Source organism: Aristolochia californica, unplaced genomic scaffold, assembly GCF_029961685.1.
Source record: "Aristolochia californica isolate CCGP_79_NKW_82.1479 unplaced genomic scaffold, dmAriCali1.0.hap1 SCAF_11, whole genome shotgun sequence".
NCBI classification, from domain to species: Eukaryota; Viridiplantae; Streptophyta; class Magnoliopsida; order Piperales; family Aristolochiaceae; genus Aristolochia; species Aristolochia californica.
Genome location: NW_027181782.1, coordinates 30,567,568 through 30,586,093, shown reverse-complemented (window position 1 = coordinate 30,586,093; position 18,526 = coordinate 30,567,568). Strand labels below are relative to the sequence as shown.

Here is an 18,526-nt window from a genome sequence, read left to right as displayed (position 1 = left end):
GACACACCATATGAGTCATTTTTTATAGTAATGTTGTGACACCCACTACCACCTACGAGGAGGTAGTATTGATGTTGTAGAGCCATGAATTGTAAATCAAAGAGTCATTATCTAGTCCTTCATTAATTGTTGTTAAGTTTTATAAGGTGGCATGCTTGAGGAAGAGGAAAATATGAAGGAAATAATAGAGAAGAGAAAGAGGGAGAGCACATTGAGAGAAAAGAGTAGAGAGAGATCAACATGTTTATTCTCCCTCCTATAGACACCTTTATTAATAGAATAGAAATTTCCTAGTCACAAATTAATTTCACTTTCTTAGTTGATACAATTATACCCAAAATACAACTTGCTAAATAAAAAATTACTAGGAAACATCCTCTTTTATTTTTGTTTTTTGTTAAGTTGTGGAGCCTATCAAAGCCCTACGCTGAGTTGGTACGCAGATCGACCTTCGCGGTAAGGTCACCATGGGGGTTGGAAGGGGGACAGGGAACCCCCCTCACGGGGGTGTGGGGGCGGAGGCCTCGCCAGGTCCACGATATATTAAGTGCTATTTTATTGAGGGTAGTTTTGGAATTTTACTCTTGTAAAACGGTTGCCCTAGTTTTCTCTTTATATTGAGGGGGTGCCGCTATTAGGGTTTTATGATTATTATCCAAGGAGCATCAGTTATGGCCGAGAGAGGTTAGAGAAAAACAACACCTGTAAATGTGTGCAATCTTTCTTGTAAAATATTTTATCTTCATAGTGGATTACTGCAACAGCAGAAAACAAGACATAGTCTCACCTTGAGGCGAACTTGTATAAATCTTGTTGTGTTTTTTCTCGTGCTTTTTTTTCATTCTTCTACGTTTATTATTATTACTCTCGTTAGTTTGGATTAGGGCATCTAATTCCTAACACTTTTCCCATTAAGTTTCTCTCTTATGACACTTGTCTTGCTTGAAACTCACCTTAGACTCCATAAAACATGTGAGATATGCTTTGCATGAGACTCGTCTTAGACTCCTTGATATGGCTTCTTCAACCACCTATGAGGAAGTTGTATTGATGTTCTAATACTATATTAAGTTCCATGGATCCTTAACCACCTATGAGGTAGTATGGATGCTCCATAACCATGAATTGCAAACGAAAGACTCAATATCCAACCCTTATTATTTGCATTCATGGCCAACATGATGAATTTTCAAAAGACAGAAAATGCATGTCAAGGGTCCAATCAAGGGCACACCTCAAGGAAATTCACAAGGGCAAACCAATAATCAATCCAATTGATCACCAAAAGCAATTCACGCTGATTTATGGGGCCATGTTCTCATTTTATCTATAAAAAAAATAAGTATTATATGATTTATTAGATGTTTATTTGGTTTTATCCTCTTCAGTATAAAAAATGAGACATTTAGTGCCTTTATGAGATTCAAAAACAGAGATGAAATTTGGCTTTTTCACAAGGTTGAAGTCCTTCATTTGGACGATGGAGGTGAGTATTTTTCTTCCTTATTTAGACATTATTCAGGACTACATGGGATTATTAGCTCTCTTGCATGGTCAACATCCTTCTTTTGGACAATGGAGATGAGTATTTTTCATCCTTATTTTTACATTATTTACAATAACATGAGATCATTAGTTGTATTTCTTGTCCCCATACCCCATAAAAAATGGACTTGTGGGAAGAAAACTCCACCATATAATTAAATCAGGATTAACCATTATGTCTCATTATCAAGTACCTACTAAATTTATGGTTGAAGCCTTTGCCATGACCACTTATGTTATAAATTGCCTACCAAAAGGAACCTCTTCAAGGTAATATTTTATATTCACTTCATTATTACACGCTGCCTATTTACGCTCGTGTACATACTTTTGGTACCTTATGCTTTCCATGCCTCCAAGATTTTAATAAAGATTAGTTTTCCCTTTGCTTTCTTCCTCTTACATAACTCTCACAATAAGAAGCCTCACTGAGCCAGTATTAATATGGTGGAGTCTAAGGAGAGTCTCATGGAATTAAGTCTCACAGAAGAGTTTTAGTTAAAGGTATTTTAGTTATATTAGTCTTCTATTTATGTTCAATTGTTTAGTTATAGTAGGACTCATCTTTAAGTGTTAGATTTTAGGTGTAATTGGGACAAGGATAGTTTAATTGTAATTGGATTATACTTGTATCTTCTATCATAAATAAAGGCTCATTTACTAAAATTACAACAAGTCAGTAAAGTTTTCTCTTTTCTAGAAATTCAACATGGTATCAGAGTAGGATCTATGAGTTGACTCGGTCAATCCACAGAGATAATGTGATCCTTTTCTAATATATCATCTCTAGTAGTTTAGGTTTGTATTCTATCTTTTTTCTTTCTTTTTGTCCCAGTATCCGTTGTTTTCATAGCATTTTCACCTCCATACTGAAATTTTCATATTTTAAATTATATTTTTAATTAAATTTCATCGAGTCTACTTTCCAACAAAAAAAAATGGTAATCGTAGTTTTCTACAAAGAGAAATCGATATTTGAAGCAATAAATATCAGATTACAAGAGAGGTTCAAGTAGCAGCAGAAAACTTCAACTTTTTAGCCATTAAAGCCATCAAGAACGAGACTTTATATGTCAAAAGAAATATCTTTTAAGTCTATTTTCTACCTTATCAAACCAATTCTCAATCTGAGTTTTCTAGAGGGAGATATTGATTTCTCAAGTGCCAATAGTCATGTTGGCCAAAGAAGAAAGAATACTTAGTTCAGTTAGATTACGGAATCCGAAATATATCATATTATTTATCTTAAAATATGTATATTTTATAAAGAAAAATTTTAATTTGGATGAAAGGTATTGAAGTCTAGTTTTATAAGGAGAAAATCTCATGTCAATATTTAAGAAGATATTTGCATTGGAGTTGGCAAGGGTCAAGTTATAAAACGTTGACAGTGAAGAGGTCATAAAACATTCAAATACGAATTTTTTATGTCAAATTAAATATCAATTTAAATCTATATGAGTCTAGTTTCTTTAAAATAATTTTTTTATGATTTTTAGCTATATTTTTTAGATATCAATCAGAAGTGCCAAACGTTAGTTCTGCCAAAAATCTTTTTTTTCCTATTTTCTCTCCTATTGTGAATTGGGTTACATTTTTTCCTAAAATCATATTTTTTTAGCCAAATTTTTCTTCAAATTAGAGATTTTTGGTCAAAATTAATCACCCCATGATGTTCTAATTCAACGTATGCAATATCTTGTTTCATGTTGTTTTCAAGTTTGGCGTTTTTGTTACTTGGCTGTGTATCTTCCGCATAGTTAACTCCAAAAAATTGTAGTCACCCCAATAAAATTATATTTGGTCAAGTTTATTAAGTTCTACAATTATAGTCTCCCCTAGTTTTCAAAACCAAATGTCACTTTGGAAATATAAGTGTTGCATAGTCGCCTCCATCTGATTAAAATTATTTTCCTTTAGTATTTTTTCAATTTATCATCTTGTGTTTTTATCACTTCAGAACAATGCCTAGAGACACACTGCCAAAAAAGTATATGAGTGTGCCTAACATGCAGTTTGAGTCAAGTCTTTTGTTCTCCACCCAAGAAGTGATTTGTGTTTGTTCTACCCTTTAAAAATGAGTAGTCTCTTTGTTAAGCCCTAAAGTTGGGCAGTTTTTTTGCATTTACAATTGATCGAAGTGTGTTTTCGACTATGACCGTTTTGAATGGTGTATGGAGCGTTGACGACGACTAGAAATGTTTTTCTTCTCCAACATTGTGTTTTTTCCAAGTTGGGTCTATATGTCCTTTTTATCCCTAACTTGAGGGGGAGAATTACAAGAAGTACAAGAAAGAGGTATTTTTTTTCACATGTGGTAATTTTTATGTAGCCAAATATTCAAGAAAGGGGGAGCACAAAAGATGAAGTTTTTTTTCATAAAGATGAAGTTGAAGAATTTTTTTTCAACAAAAGAAAATTGAAAACCAAGAATCATTTTTATTGCAAGATGAAGTTATAAAGTTCAATTTGAGGAGTGTTGAAGAACAGGTATAGAAGAGTCTTATATGGCTCTCGTAATAAGAAGTCTCATAAAGCCAGAATTAATATGGTAGAATCTAAGAAGAGTTTCATGGAAGAAGGATTCACATAAGAGTTTCAATTAAAGTGTTTTAGTTATATTAGTCTTCTATTTATGTTCAGTTGTTTAATTATAGTAGGACTTATTTTTAAGTGTAATTCGGATAAGGATAATTTAATTGTAATTAGATTCTACTTGTATCATCTATTATATAGAGAGACTCATATATTCAATTCAACAAGTATTTCTAAGGTTTCATGAACCATACATGCACCAACCTCTCGGGTTCGAGGATTTCTCCAACCCCATTGAGGTATATGACCTTAATAAAACCATTTTATGGCTTAAAACAAGGCCCCAGAGCATGGTTTTCCTGTTTTACCTTTTATTTACTTGAATTTGGTTTTGTTTCTAGTAAGGTAGATCAATCCTTATCTATATTTCTACCACTGTTTAAATAGGCCTTACACCATTCCTTTTCAGTTAAATCTTAAAGGTCGACACATCTTAGTACAGGTTCTTCGAATTACTAGTGGACTCTTTCTACATCAAATGCTGGAATGAAAGCAGTCCCCCACCCCCCTGTTCCTTTTCTCTTTCTCTTTTCTTCTTTTTCTTTTCTCTCAATTTTCTGTGTTCAAAACACAACCTTAGGGTTTAGGGGATTTGATGTAAATCAAAGTTCAAACAGGGAATAGAGCCCCATGTGATTCTGAGGAAGAGAAATTCTGTGTAAGGGCAAGATATAGTTTGAACAACATTAGTGAAATAATGAAGAAAAGAGGAAAGCAAAAATGGCTATAGGGAAATATAGATGCCGAGAGTTAAAATTGACAGAGGAACATCAATCAAGAAAGCTCGTGCATGACGGTCAACCTACAAGGTAACTGAGTGGAGGATTCTTATGTTTCCATAACAATTTCATGCTTTTATATCCATTTCTCTAAATCTGATACTTTGCATTTCCACAATACTACAAACCTTAGTCGAGCCAATGCAGGAATGGGAGGGGAATGCGGGAAAAAAAAAAAAGGAGATTAAGAGTTGGAGAGTAGGCGAACCATAGTGCTTACTGTGTATGACCATAGTAGAAGTTGCCCTTTTATTTACACCACAATTCTGGAGTTCAGCCACCACACCTTTTCGTTGCTTCTGAGTGAGATGAGTTTTTCTTTAGTCATCTGAGTCTTCTATCTCAACTTCCACATCTTCAATCTCAACGGGAACCACCTCTGCTCCAACAAACCCACCTCCTTTGCTTATTGAATCTTCATCCACCCTGTAATACACCTGAATTCAAAAAAAAAAGGAGCTTACTGTTGTTTGAAGGATAAAGTGATCAGGCAGCCCACTTGAAATAGAGGAAGCGATAAAACTCACCACACAAGTCCGAGGCGGACATAATACTCTAAAGGAATTAGGTCGATTGTTAAAATTTGTTTCCGGTTTTCCCGGGACACCCTCAGGAGACGTGAAATGGTCCACATCATGACCCACCTTCAAAATATAGAATTAGAATTTATTGATCTGTGGCTCTGTTTGTAAAGCTTTTCAGGAGAATTGAAGAGTTCTTTCTAGGAATCTTACTCTTCCTTGTCCACCAAATTCTGAAGCATCACTATCTAAGGCTACTCTGTATTTTCCCGGCAAATCACACCCAACTTTATATCTGGAAATTGACAATAAATGTCAAAAAACACATCCAAGAAGCTCCCAGTTTCTACTTTCTCTATGCTAGAGAGAAAGACATACCCTTCATAAGTATTCTCTGGATGGAAGTTAAACACAAAAACCAAGTTCCCACGCTCGCACACAATAACCTGGATAAGATGTCCATCAGTTCAAAATTTTGGCAATTAATGCAGAGTGCAAATACAACTCATTAAAGCAGAGAGAAAATACGACTCATGTCAACTAATTATGTATTCCCCGATAAACATGACATCACCGATGCCATTCCAGAGGGTCTGATAAGACATTGAAAACATCCTACTATTTTGCATGTTTAAAACAAGTTCCATATGACTAGAACTCAACATCAATAACCCTCAAAAAACTATCTCTTTCAAGTTCAAGATTCTACTTGAGGTTTTCTATGCAATAATAGATTTCGATAATACCAGAACAATGTTCCAATTTTAATTAAAGTTGTTGACTTACAACTTTAGTTAAGTTACTTCCCTATGATAGTTTTCAGCAGTTTCCTATGTTACTTTGGTTCGCAAAACTAGGTCAGCCACTTTAGTTATCTTCCTCCATGACCACAAAAATGGAAAAGCATTTTACTAATTCTCATTTTTCTTACAAAATATGTTAGCATCTCACAATGCACTTCTAAGACAGGATTAACATAATGAAAATTAGAGAACTTGAATAATAGTACTGGACAAAGTAAAGGCAGGAGCCCATACCTTGTCCTCTTCATCAGCAGAGCTCACTATCAGTTTTGATGATGCAAGGAACGAGAAGGTCTCATCCAGCTCATTCATGGCCCGGTCAAAGGCATTCATAAACTGGATGTCTCACGAAAAAGCAAAAAAACATCTGTGAGGACTCAGTTATGAACAAGAAGACTGGTGTTCGTTATCATTATCACACAAACAGCTGATAGGACCAGAAATGATACATGAAGCCCGAGTTCATTGTCACCCCTTACAAATGCTTTTGATGACAAAAAATCTGGTTAATAAAGAAAACAAAGATATTAGTAAGGCAACTAAAGAAATATACAAACCTTGTATCGTAGGTGATCTGTATCCACAAGGTTCCATTGTCTTCTGCATTTTTCATAACTCCAATTATTTCCCTCTCTTGGAAAGTCAATCCAATCTGGATGGCCAAACTACATGCAGAGAAGCAAGTAAAATTGAAAATTTAACAAAAGATTGACAAATCCTACATGAAGAACACTATTACTTCATGAAGTAGCCATAAATCAGAAAACCATACAACAGGATATTCAATTCCCACAAGTAAGAAGTCATTCTTACTGGTGACAAATAGAACATTACCAAATAAAACAATAAAATGCGAAAAAGCAGATCACAGTGGCAAATACCTACCTCATTGCCCATGAAATTAAGGTAGCCCTCACCTCCTAATACCATCGTTATGAAGTGAATCATCTGCAGCAAACATTTGACTATGAAATTATAGAGTGAAACTCCAAGATGACAGTTGTCCAATCAATAGGATCATTTCTAACCTGCTATATTTGCAGCACATTGGACAAACTCATTTGTGATCATTTCTTTTACAGAGGACAACTACTACAGGCACAGAGCAATAAAACTCCATATATATCCAGTTTGCATGACCAATCTATGGGTGAAATAGAAATAAACACTAGATTTGCACTGTCACAGGCATCTATCCTAGACAGATGCAGTAACTCAAGTCAAGGGTTTGAGTAAACCAAACACAATTCAAAGGAAGAATGGTCTGGGAGCAAAAAAGCAAGTTACACTGAGAATACCAAAAGAGAATAGAAAGAAAGGCCTACTTCCTGACTTTAAAACCCTGCAACCTTTTTTCTCAGTAGTTTGTTTGCTACTCAATTATATAGTTCTTTGACAGTTGTGCTAATTTTTCTTTATAAAATAGGGCTTGTTAAACCAGTGACTTTATAAGTAAGAACAAAAAGCTTCCTGGATTAAAAAGACAAAAATACCCTTCCATGCAAGAATTTCTTACTTCAATTAACCTGAATGGTTTAAAATCTCTTTTCTTGGGTTAGTAAATGCCAAAAAGGATGTGTGTCAGTCTAAGATCATCACCAAACTGGCTAAGGTTAAGCATGAACGTTTAGGCCCCAGACAACACAAACTACATTGATGCAATTATCTAAATTGAGCAGACAAGAGTTCCATTATTTGACTTATGTAATAGAAACCTTGGGGGATATTGTGAGCAAGGGTATTTGACAGGGGAAGTCATGGGACACATCAGATCCACATAAAATCACCACCACTGGATACGACTGACTCAACAGCCAACGATCTGTTCCCCCGTGTTGACAGGTAGGGAGCCAAAGGGAACCACCACAGTCCAACCTAACTTTGAAAAATCACCAAAATTATCCTATCTAATGATCCTCGCCTCAGTATGTAGTAACCTGTCCTGTGTGCAACAGACGAGTGAAGGCCCCTCTATAAGAAATTTCTGGTTCAACTCAAGTGAAACAAAAAATAACCTTTAACTAAACCAAACATAATAAAGAAATAGAAAACAAAAACAGATGCTTGCTCAGCTAAAACCAATGTGGTCAATGGAAATCAGTGATAAAGTAAAAGAGCATAAACCTTGTGAAGTGCAATCCCACGATCAACAATAGGAGATGCCAGCTCCAAGCAAGACATTCCAGAATACATTTCCTTGTCCATTAGCAAAAATGCAATGGTTTTGTCACCTACTATGGCCTGTGGAGTAACCCGAAGACCACATCAATGAAATAGCTATACGTGAGACTATCAATAAAAATAGCCAGAAAAATGAGACTATTTCAATAAAAATAGACAGAAAAATGAAACTATCTCAATAAAAATAACCAGCAAAATAGTTTAAGATATATGCCTCAGAATGATAGAAATGAATCAAAGTACCTGATCGTGACTCTCAGCATAAGATATGCACTTTTCAGTATACCTTCTGTTGGTCAAGCAAGACACAATTTCCTTCATAGACCACTCTTCATCCTCCTTGTTCTTCAAGTACTCGATCCATTTATCGGGAACACCCATAGCTAATCTATAATTAAAGCCAATCCCTCCTTCCAGGACTGGCCTACCTAGTCCAGGCACACCTGAAACATCTTCTGCAATCACAGTTGCATCTGGCCTGAGAAAATGGATTAGACTATTAGCCATCATCAGGTAAATAACTGCTTCCACATCAGTCTCCTCACTGAAATACTCGGCATAGTTTCCAGTAAATGTCATATTAACTCCATGATGGTGGTACAGCATAGAAGTTACTCCATCAAAGCGAAAACCATCAAATTGGTATTCCTCTAACCACCACCTCAAATTAGAGAGAAGAAATCGCAAGACTTCCCAGTTTGCATAGTTGAACAATCTGCTATCCCAAAGCTGATGATATCCACGTGGACCGGTATGGAAATATGACTCTTGTGCACTCTGACCCACATCAAAGCCATTAAGTCCATCAGTAACATTATTACTTGCATGGCTATGAACAACATCCATAAGGACCTGCAAACCTAAACTGTGAGCCTTATCTATGAGGTACTTAAGGTCCTCAGGTGTGCCTGACCTACTACTAACAGCAAAAAAATTCGTTACATGGTATCCAAAAGAGGCATAATATGAATGTTCCATGATGGCCATCAATTGAACTGTGTTGTAGTTGTTTGCTTTTATACGAGGAAGAACACTGTCAGCAAATTCTCTGTATGAGTTTATACAGGGCTCCGAGCTGCTCATTCCGACATGAGCCTCATATATGCGTGGAGCGTCTGGCTTTGGAGGCCGAGGATATTTAAACTGATATCTGCATAATTGGGGATCAGCAAATAATAATTTGTCAGACAGAATTTCTAGGAGTTTACAAATACAGGGAACCCAGGTCAAAGAATCATTTTTTACTTATGAAACATATGCAGTAAAATAGAAGTCTTCATAATATATCCAATGTATGAAAGAAGCATAGGGCCGACATGCCACACCCCACAAGTATATGCAACACAAATTTTTTTTTTTTTTTTTTGATAAAGATGTATATTTATATAAAAACAAGAAAATACAGAAGTTACAGGAGCAAATTGCGAACAACAAGATATGCAACACAACTCCATCCCAAGAAACTGCGATAGATGAAGAAGCACTGGACAAAAGTCTCACCCACAGACCCACTTATAACACTTGCAAAAGAACTAATTGTCAAGTGAAATGTTTAGATAAAACACTCAAAATTTCAAATCCACAAACAATCATTTTGGCCTCCAAGTAACCCAATTGGAAGCTTTTTTTTCAAGGATGTTTGGCTCATTTGAGAGGAAATCACCCAAAGAGGAGAGAAATGGAATAGGAAAATGGATTCAAGCACAAATTCTAAGTGGATGACAGTCTACCCAAGTGCTCAACAAGGATTGATCCACTGTCATCCCTGATGAGCCTTACGTTATGGTCGTATATAACTAAAAATAATGACAACAATAACGACAACCGTAACAAGTACCATTATCATTATCATCACTCAAAAGAAAAATAACAGCAAGAGCAGTACCAAATTGAGAGTAAACAAAATAAAACAAGAATGAGAACCTCTCAGCAGATGGTGGATCCCAGTAGACACCATCATATGGAGCAGCAAATCTTGTTGGGTCTACTGTTGCATACTTGATCCATGCAGGAATTCGATCTACCCATATTTCATTGCCATGCATAAACCGAAATTTGACTCTTGAGTTGTGAGGGATGGCAGGTTTACCATCAATATCAGGAATCTGTATCGTCCAAACGCCAAACTCATTTCTTTCCATTTTGTGTTTGGACCCATCCCAGCTGTTGAAGTCTCCAACAAGTTGTGCTTCCCTAGACAAGCAAATTTGAAAAAATCCTCAAGTTGCAAAACTTTTACAAATAAAACAAGAAAGGGATTGCAACCAGCATCCTGTTCAAGACATATTAAAGAAAAAGATAATTACAGTTTATTCAAGTTATCAATAATCATTAATTGAAATAGTGAGCAACACTTTCACCCAAAACATATCAAATTATTATGGTCTACAAGTATCGAAATTCTTGAAGATTGAATAGTACACACAGTATGATGTACATAACATAATAAGGCTTCCAGCCACTAATACAATTCAATAATACCATTCTGACAACAAGCTATCCATCAAATAAATTTTTTTTATGGAAAAATTCTTCATGTAATGAAAGAAATCTGTTAAAATACAAGCTCAGGGGTATTTTAGTTATTTAAAATATTACATTTTTCTTTTATATTATGTCTGTTAGATACACAATGTCTTAGTAAGTCTATCCTTCAATTTCATTCAATTTTGAAATGTATTTTAGGAGATGTAATTTTGTGTATTGAGGAGCATTTTTATCCTTTTGTAAGGTATCACTTAAAACCCTGATTAAAAGAAGGGAGACGTGCTTTTCCAACACGCACTCCAAGGCAACAAGGCAGTTGTTCTCCAAAAGCTCTTCTTCCTCCTTTTCCTTCTATTTTCTTCCCCAAATCTTATATTTTTCTTGGTACCAAAGCAGGCTGTTTTCTTTCAATTTTGTGGATCTTCTCTCCATCTTCAGTAACTTTTTTGAAGGATTTTCCCACATTTCTGGATTGGTAGGGTAAAAATTTCAATTTTTCACTTTTTCTACCTGCCACAGCCTCTTGGTTAATGGCTACTGCTTCTAATTGATTACTTAATTGTAATTAGTGTCACCTCTTTGGAAACAAGTTATGGATGTAAAGATAGAAGCCTTGATTAAAAGAGGAACATAGACTTTGCGCGACCTATCACCAAACACGGCTGTAGTACGATCCTAATGGGTGTAAATGGTAAAATATAAGGTTGATAGTTCCATTGAAAGGTATAAGGACAGACTTGTGGCCAAAGGTTACATGCAGTCTTATGGGGTGGATGTTTTCAAGACCTCTCCTCTTGTCTGGTTATCATTTGTTCGGATTTTGATATATGTTGCAGTTAGTCAAGGCTAGCCGTTATACCAACTAGATATTAAAAATGCCTTTTTGTATAGACATAAAATTGTTTTCTCTTCAACATGAACTAAGAGTTGTTGTCTAACTTGTGGACATTGGATTTTTTTATGACCCATCTTCCCACACTTAAACAGCTCCAATGGGCTTATTTTGGCTGGTATAGAGACTAAAATTGGGGTGGCTATGGTGAGCTTTGAGGATGGGAATGAAGGATACTTGTATGAGTGATGGATTATGAGTTGTGGATGAAGTAGACTGCTGAAAGGAGTGACGGAAATTTCATGCTCCAAAAGAGGTCTTTTCATCTTCTTTCCTCTTGACCTTGGGTGAAAGCTTCTAAGCATCCATAATTTCTGATAGATAGATGGTCACAACCCACGTACATATCTAGAAACCAATTGATCTTGGGTCTCCCAAATAATTGCTTGTTAGAGATTTGTAAAAAATCCTCCATGTTTTGGGAGATAAATTTCATACATAATGTCAGTTTGTGAAGTTTTTCATACAGAGCTTAACAACCTCTGGATATCTTGCCCAATTAGTGATCTAGGAGCTTTTCTCCCATCAACCTCTTGATATCTTGCCCAATTAGTGATCTAGGCTCAAAGAGTTGGCATTGGTGGTATGTGGCTTGCAACAACGATGAAGAAATCCAAGCCATGTATAAAAATTCTACTTGGGATTTGCCATTTCTTCCTCACAACAAAAAGGTCGTTGGGTGCAAGTTGGTATTCTCCCTCAAGTACAATCCAGATGGCACTGTGGCAAGGTACAAGGCTCGGCTGCTGGCTAAGGGTTATACCCAATCATATGGTGTTGATTATGATGAAATGTTTTCACCCTTTTTTTTTTAATGATGATAATTTTTATTTCAAAGAAAAAAAAGATACATCAAGGGAAGCTTAGCACTAAAAAGAGAGGGGGGGAGGGGGCTCAAGCTTAGCACACAAATCAGCAGCCGAATGATGAAACGTTTTCACCCGTTGCCAAAATGAATTCTGCAAGGGTACTTATTTCTCTCGCAGAAAATTTTAAATGAGAGTTACACAGTTAGATGTGAAGAACGCATTCTTAAATGGTAATCTCTCTGAAGATGTCTATATGAGCTGTTAAGTTGTGTCCAAGGCTCATCCCAAAATTACTAGTCAACTTAGGAAACTTCTTTCCCAACTAATAAACTCAAAATCTTTGTACTTACTAATCCATGTGGGACAATTCCTTAGCACTCCCCCTCACATGTAGGCACTCTTTTGTTGCTCTACAAGTGGATAATTTAAGTGTAGGCCCTCTTTTGTAGTTCTACAAGTAGATAATTTTAGGTGTAAGCCCCCTTTTGTGGCCCTACAAGTGGATAGTTTAGGTGTAAGCCTTCTTTTGTGGCTCTACAAGTGGACAGTTTAGGTGTAGGCCCTCTTTTGTGGCTCCAAAAGTGAACAGTTTAGGTGTAGGCCCTCTTTTGTGGCTCTACAAGTGGATAGTTTAGGTGTAGGCCCACATATGAGTACCTGCTTTGATACAATGTTAAGTTGGGTCCAAGGCTCATCCCAAAATGACTACCCAACTTAAGAAACCTTTTTTCCAACTAATAAACTCAAGATCTTTGTACTCACTAATCCATATGGAATTATTCCTTAACATGAGCCAACCACCAGGTTATGTGGTTGAAGGTGAGAAAGTATGTTGATTGAACAAGGCAATCTATGGGCTGAAACAATCTCCTCGAACTTGGTATGATAAGTTTAACACTGTTATTACACAGTTTGGGTTCAAAAGGTGTGAAAGTGATGACTCAGTATTTAAAAAAAAACACCACTCTGGGAAACATTCTTATGGTTGTACATGTTTTTTTTTTTTTTTTTTTTTTTTTTTTTTTTGAAATGTTGTTATGGTTGTATATGTTGATGGCATTGTTATTACTAACAGTGACCTTAGTGGCATTCAGCAGGTCAAGCAGGACCAAAATAAGGAGCTCCAAACAAAAGACCTAGGACTTCTCAAATACTTCTTGGATATTGAAGTCCTTTAATCCAGGCATGGTATAATTTTGTTACAAATGTACTTGATCTCCTGAGGGAAACCGAAATGCTTAGATGTAAGCCAGTCGATACACCTATGGAGGCTAATCTTAAGTTCTGCTGGAATTCGCAGTGGTTGTGATGTTGGCCGCTTCCAACGGTTGGTTGGAAAGTTGATCTATCTCATAGTCACGAGACCAGATATATCCTATTTAGTCAGTGTTATCAATTGATATATGCATCAACCACAACAATCACATTGGGCAGCATTGGAGAGAATTCTCTGGCACTTAAAGAAAAGTTCAGTTCAAGGATTACTACCATGGCTATACTAAGATTGAAGGCTTTGCTGATGCAAACTGGGTCAGGTCTACTAATGATAGAAAATCCACTTCTGGTTACTATACGACTGTTGCAGGAAATTTGGTCACTTGGAGGAGCAAGAAACAAAATAGTGTGGCCAGATCAAGTGTTGAAGTTGAATATCGTGCTATGGCACTTGTGATAAGTGAAATTTTATGGCTAAGATCGTTCATGACCGAGTTTGGTTTTTAGATAACCAAGCACATGCAACTTCACTGTGATAATCAGGCATCCATATTGCATCCAACCTAATATTTCCTGAAAGAACTAAACATATCAAGATAGACTGCCATTTCATTCTAGAAAAACTTCAATTTAGGATAATATTTATGCAGTATGTACCTTCAAAGAGTCAACTAACTAACATCTACACAAAGACTATTGTTGAAAGGTCACTCATAGATAAATGCTCCAATTTGGGGATTTTTTATGTTTTTTCACCTGCTTGATGGGGAGTGTTGAAGAAGTTCAAGTGGTATCTTAGGTAATTGTGAGGGTGAGTGGCATAAGTTGTAATTAGTTGAAAGCTCAAGTGTTTTTTTTCATATATATTAAGGCATTCAAGCCCCACTTATATAAATAAGAAAGAGAGGGGGAGGAGGCTCATACACGAGCTCACTCCAAACCCTAAGTTTTGCTCTCCCCAGATCGTGCTCTAGACTTCTCTCTTCTTCTTCTTCTTCCTTCTTCTTCTCCTTCAAACTAAGCTTCTTATGAATTAAACCCTAGAATCTAACAAAGTGGAACTTCCTTGGAGTTAAAATTTTGCTCAACTATAATCAACCAATTAAGGTTAGCATAGCTCCATCAAATTCAAAAACCACAATTTTGATTTTTCTTCTAGCGAATTTTTTTGTTTGTGAAGGTCTAGAAGGGGCCTTGGGTGACCTATTTTCATTAGCATTGATATCATTAAATGATGTAATGAGTAATATCACTCTAATTTTAGATTGAAGAATATTCATCACTAAATGTCTGAATAACAATTATTTCTGGATAAACAACTACTATCACATGCTATTAAAAAAAAAAAACACTTAGATCACATAAATCTGATGTTTGCCCTCAAATAAAACCTAACAAATAGCCATTTTGGCAGACCCTTTTCTACAATCAAAGATATTCGGCTATACTACGAAGGAGATAGCCATCATGAAATTTATAATAATAATAATTAATAAATAAATATGACTCTATATGACTCTAGTAAAAATAATTGTAGTAATAAATAATGACAATAAATGAAATAAAAATAAAAGCCCAACACCATGGGATTAGAAGTTCACCAGGAACAAGCCAGCTATGGTAGTCAAGTAATCACTACATTTTTCCAAGCCTCATATACAGCTAATTTGTGAAGCCTTTACCACTAATATTATGTAATGAAATGGATCAAAAACTTAAATATTCACATCAAAGGAGTCATAATAAAGTATAACCCAACCCAATGGATTCTTTTAATGACATTGTCACAGTGCTCATGGTAGACCTACTCCAGAAATGAACAACTTGACTCCCTGAAGATAACAGTTACGTAATCAACCTAAACTCACCACTTCATGGTGGCAGCAGTGGCAATGAAACAAATTTTAATGGATAAGGCATCCCCAACAAACTAATCAATGCTTTGTCACCAACAGAATGCATAGGAATGTTACACAGGCAAAAAAACATTATACCATGTTCAACTGCACAGTTCAAATGCTTCTTTACTAGGGAGAATGATCAACATAGACAGAGAACTCCAAGCAATTGCATTTTATTCTTCACTTGAAAACATGAGTCTATAAAACAACACAACACAGAAAGATTGAAGAACTCTTAACATCTGGCAAACATTGCAGGAAACTCACTGTGCTGCAGGAGCCCACTCACGGTACACAATGCCACCTTCTTCTCTATTAAATCCAAACTTGCGATAACCTGTAAAGAAAATATTGACATTCATAGCTCTCATCAGTTACCTCAGACAAAAAAAAAATCATTTAAAATTTAACAAACATTAGAAATATTGTTGGCAACCTGTCACCATATACAAACAAAAAATAACACTGCAAATGCTCGAAATCTAACTGAACCTTGTGCAAATTCTTGAAGGCTGCCTTCATATGTTTCGATCAGTCTTTTCTGCTGTACGTATCTTCCTATCCCATACACAAAATGATCTTTAAATGGCTTTAGGGCTGGATCCAAATCCAACAATCCAATTTCATGTTCAATTTCCTCAGCGGTAACCATTACAGAATTTTCATCTTCCAAAACTGTTGAAATTCTTGAATCATGCACCACCTGTCAAGAAGAGGTTACATAAAATGTCAAAACAACAAATGGACATCTTATATGCTTATGAAAAAAAAAAAAAAAGCATAAGCAAGGAAAAAAAATGAAAAGTGAAAGGCAGAATAAGCAGTACAAAGGGAAGATAAAAGGGGAACCTCAACCCTCAAGACACAAGGGGGAGGGTGCTGAACTAAACTGATACAACCATTAAACAGCACCATAAAGAGATTGTGTGAAAGCAAAAGACCAAGATCTCCTTGTTAAGGTGCTCCAACATAAGCAAGACACATTAGCATACCTTTTCATGAATAGATAGTCTTTTCTGTCCAACAATATGATTATCACGAAGTGCCCTCCTGGACTTTCCTGCTTTACAAATTGGCTGCAGTTTTGCGGTTATGAGACACTCATTTGAGCCCTGTGGCAGAAGCAATGAACTTTAGACATGATGAATACATCATGGACTGAACCAAAGACTGTGTTTTGCAAAATATGTGTTTTCAAAACGTAAGAGTGAGTAAAACAATTGCTCATCAACAATGATTTTCGTTCTAGAATAAGGTTTTTAAGGCATTTGATGCTTTATTTCTTAACTGACACGACTAAATGGTGTAATGTTACCCGTACAGATGAGAAAACAGATCCTACTTGCAGTTATCAGCGAAATACTTTAACAGTGTTTCAAACTCAAATGAGAAGATAAAGCTTAAATGAACAATAGCTTCAACACCACATTGGGTACTGAAATTTTTCGCATCCCCATTTCATCTATGAGCACTTTGGCAATGAGATTCTTGAAAATAACAGATTTCAATCAAAACCAAGAGTTTCACAAAAGAAGAAAAATGGAAACTACAATAAAGAAGAAAAACAAACAATTTCTTCAAACACCATTGATCATGATTAAAGGAAGAATAAACATAACCAGAAACTGATGTTAGACGTGAAGTCCGTTTGAGGGTACAGACACACTGCTCTTAAACAGCCGCAATTACATCTAATTCCTGCAAGGGCCGCTGCAGAGGATCCGGTTCCATCGGTAGCACGCACAAAAATGCAAGCTCAGCAGCTTACGGAAGTGAAAACCCAAAACGAAAAACTGAAAATGGTGAAAACGTGTCCACAGAAATGCTCTTACCTTTGTGAAACTTCCGTTGGAAAATGGAGACCCAAGAAGAATGGATCGATTTACAGAAACAAGACACAGCATCTTTTCTTATTCCTCCCCTCTTACTGCCAGCAGGCGAAGAGCATTTACAAGCTCGTAGTCCTTCAAATCTAGCCAACCCATCCTCCCCCTACACTTTGTTTCCCTAACATCACTGTTCTTTTGTATGATCGCACTTGATTGACGAGGTTTATTTCTGTCTCTTTCAGAACAAACAAGCAAAGTATGATCCACACTAGAATATGCATTACACGTATCGCGTTGTTTCTGCAGCTTTGATACCCAAGGGGCCACCATTTCGGATTATCGATTTGTAAGTTCCCCACGTGTAGTAAGTTTCACCGTTAATTCACATCTGTTGTAATCACAGAAGCTTTAGTCCAGCAATGCCGTTAAAAAGCTGGAAGCAGAACCGTCCATGTCGTGCTCTTTCCCTTTCAGTTGATTACTGGAAATAAAAAATCAAAAGGAAGAGGCGATAACTGATAGATTGATGAAAGTTATCATCAGAATTTGAAGAAATACTGTATGAACAAAAAGAATATACATAGTATAGTGATCTGGGATATTTTTTTTTATCGCAGGTTTTGGATTGGAAAGTTTAATTGTACTCTTTTCTATTCTATTTATTTTTCAACAATTTTAAACTTGTTTCCCAAGCTTGACGGGTGAGATGGAAGACCCAACAAAAATGTTCTCATTTAAATATCTATAGTGCTTTTATGCCATTAAGTGCCTTCTGCATTAGGGAAAGATTTCACTCTCACCTACCCAAAAGCATCAATGTGGACACACGATGAAAAGTGGGAAAGATTTCACTCTCACCTACCCAAAAGCATCAATGTGGACACACGATGAAAAGTGAAAGTGAATGAATAAGTTGATTCACTTTCATTTAGGGGTGGCATCGAATCGAACCAAGTCCGAACCTACCTA

General features: G+C 36.1%; 1 protein-coding gene across 1 annotated transcript; it reads right to left on the bottom strand.

The window, feature by feature from the left end:
* Positions 1 to 4,721: 4,721 nt before the first annotated feature.
* LOC137944752 (1,4-alpha-glucan-branching enzyme 1, chloroplastic/amyloplastic-like) lies at positions 4,722 to 17,806 on the bottom strand. Its single transcript, XM_068790490.1, has 14 exons — positions 17,561 to 17,806; positions 16,721 to 16,840; positions 16,221 to 16,431; positions 15,996 to 16,065; positions 10,348 to 10,617; positions 8,668 to 9,574; positions 8,368 to 8,484; positions 7,129 to 7,191; positions 6,801 to 6,908; positions 6,478 to 6,579; positions 5,819 to 5,886; positions 5,654 to 5,735; positions 5,447 to 5,563; positions 4,722 to 5,356 (listed from the first exon to the last, which is right to left on the bottom strand). The coding sequence occupies exons 1-14, from the start codon at positions 17,630 to 17,632 to the stop codon at positions 5,240 to 5,242; spliced, it is 2,424 nt and encodes an 807-aa protein (XP_068646591.1). The 5' UTR covers positions 17,633 to 17,806; the 3' UTR covers positions 4,722 to 5,239.
* Between the last annotated feature and the right edge of the window lie 720 nt (positions 17,807 to 18,526).